At 56.7% G+C, this 689-nt stretch overlaps 1 protein-coding gene across 1 annotated transcript in view; it reads right to left on the bottom strand.

Annotated features, from left to right (window-relative positions):
* Window positions 1-689, bottom strand: part of Gtf2ird2b (GTF2I repeat domain containing 2B) — a 39044-nt gene that overhangs the window by 2016 nt on the left and 36339 nt on the right. Inside the window, exon 9 of the mRNA XM_031391157.1 lies at window positions 3-688. Coding sequence (XP_031247017.1) covers window positions 3-688 — 686 coding nt within the window. The remainder of the gene's footprint in view (window positions 1-2; window position 689) is intronic.

Below are 689 nucleotides of genomic sequence, written 5' to 3'. Positions count from 1 at the left end.
GCTTCATGATGGAGAAGAGCTGCTCGCAGATGTGGGTGCTGCTGAACATAGACAGCATCTTGGCGCAGTGGCTCCTGAACTTGGGGTAGCTGCTCCAGAGGTGCTTGTAGAAGTCCGGGATGCCCACCTTGTCGTACTTGGTCCTCAGCACCGTGTTACACTGCAGGTCAATCACCTCCATCTGGAGCTCCTCGCGCACGCTGTCGATTGTGGTGGAGAACGGGGAGCTGAACAGGGTGAGCTCGCTCTCACACGATTTGAAATCCGACAGGCGCTTCTGGAACTCAGCCTTCAGTTCTACGATCTTGGGGATGTAGTTGAGCCCATCGCTCTCACTCCGGGAAACCGATTTCAGCGTGGGGAAGTGGGCCAGGTTGTTCCTGGCCAGATGCGTCTCCCAGAGGCACAGTTTCGCCAGGAAGCCCCAGATGAAGTCATACATCTGGGTCACGATCTGAGAATGGCCTTGGAGGGAGGCATCCAGTGTATTGAGGTGCGTCATCATGTCCACTAGGAAGGCCAGGTCCAGGATCCAGTCCCGAGAGCTGAGCTGGGGCACAGGTTTGCCCCGGGAAGACATGAATGAGTCTATTTCCTCCAAGGATTCGAAGAACCTCCTGAGGACCAGCCCTCGGCCCAGCCATTTGAGGGCCGTGTGGTACAGTAGGCTGCCATACTGACTGTCCAGC

This window comes from Mastomys coucha, unplaced genomic scaffold (assembly GCF_008632895.1).
Source record: "Mastomys coucha isolate ucsf_1 unplaced genomic scaffold, UCSF_Mcou_1 pScaffold22, whole genome shotgun sequence".
Classification (NCBI taxonomy): domain Eukaryota; kingdom Metazoa; phylum Chordata; class Mammalia; order Rodentia; family Muridae; genus Mastomys; species Mastomys coucha.
The sequence above is the reverse complement of the archived record's forward strand: the minus strand, read 5'-3'. Positions and strand labels throughout refer to the sequence as shown.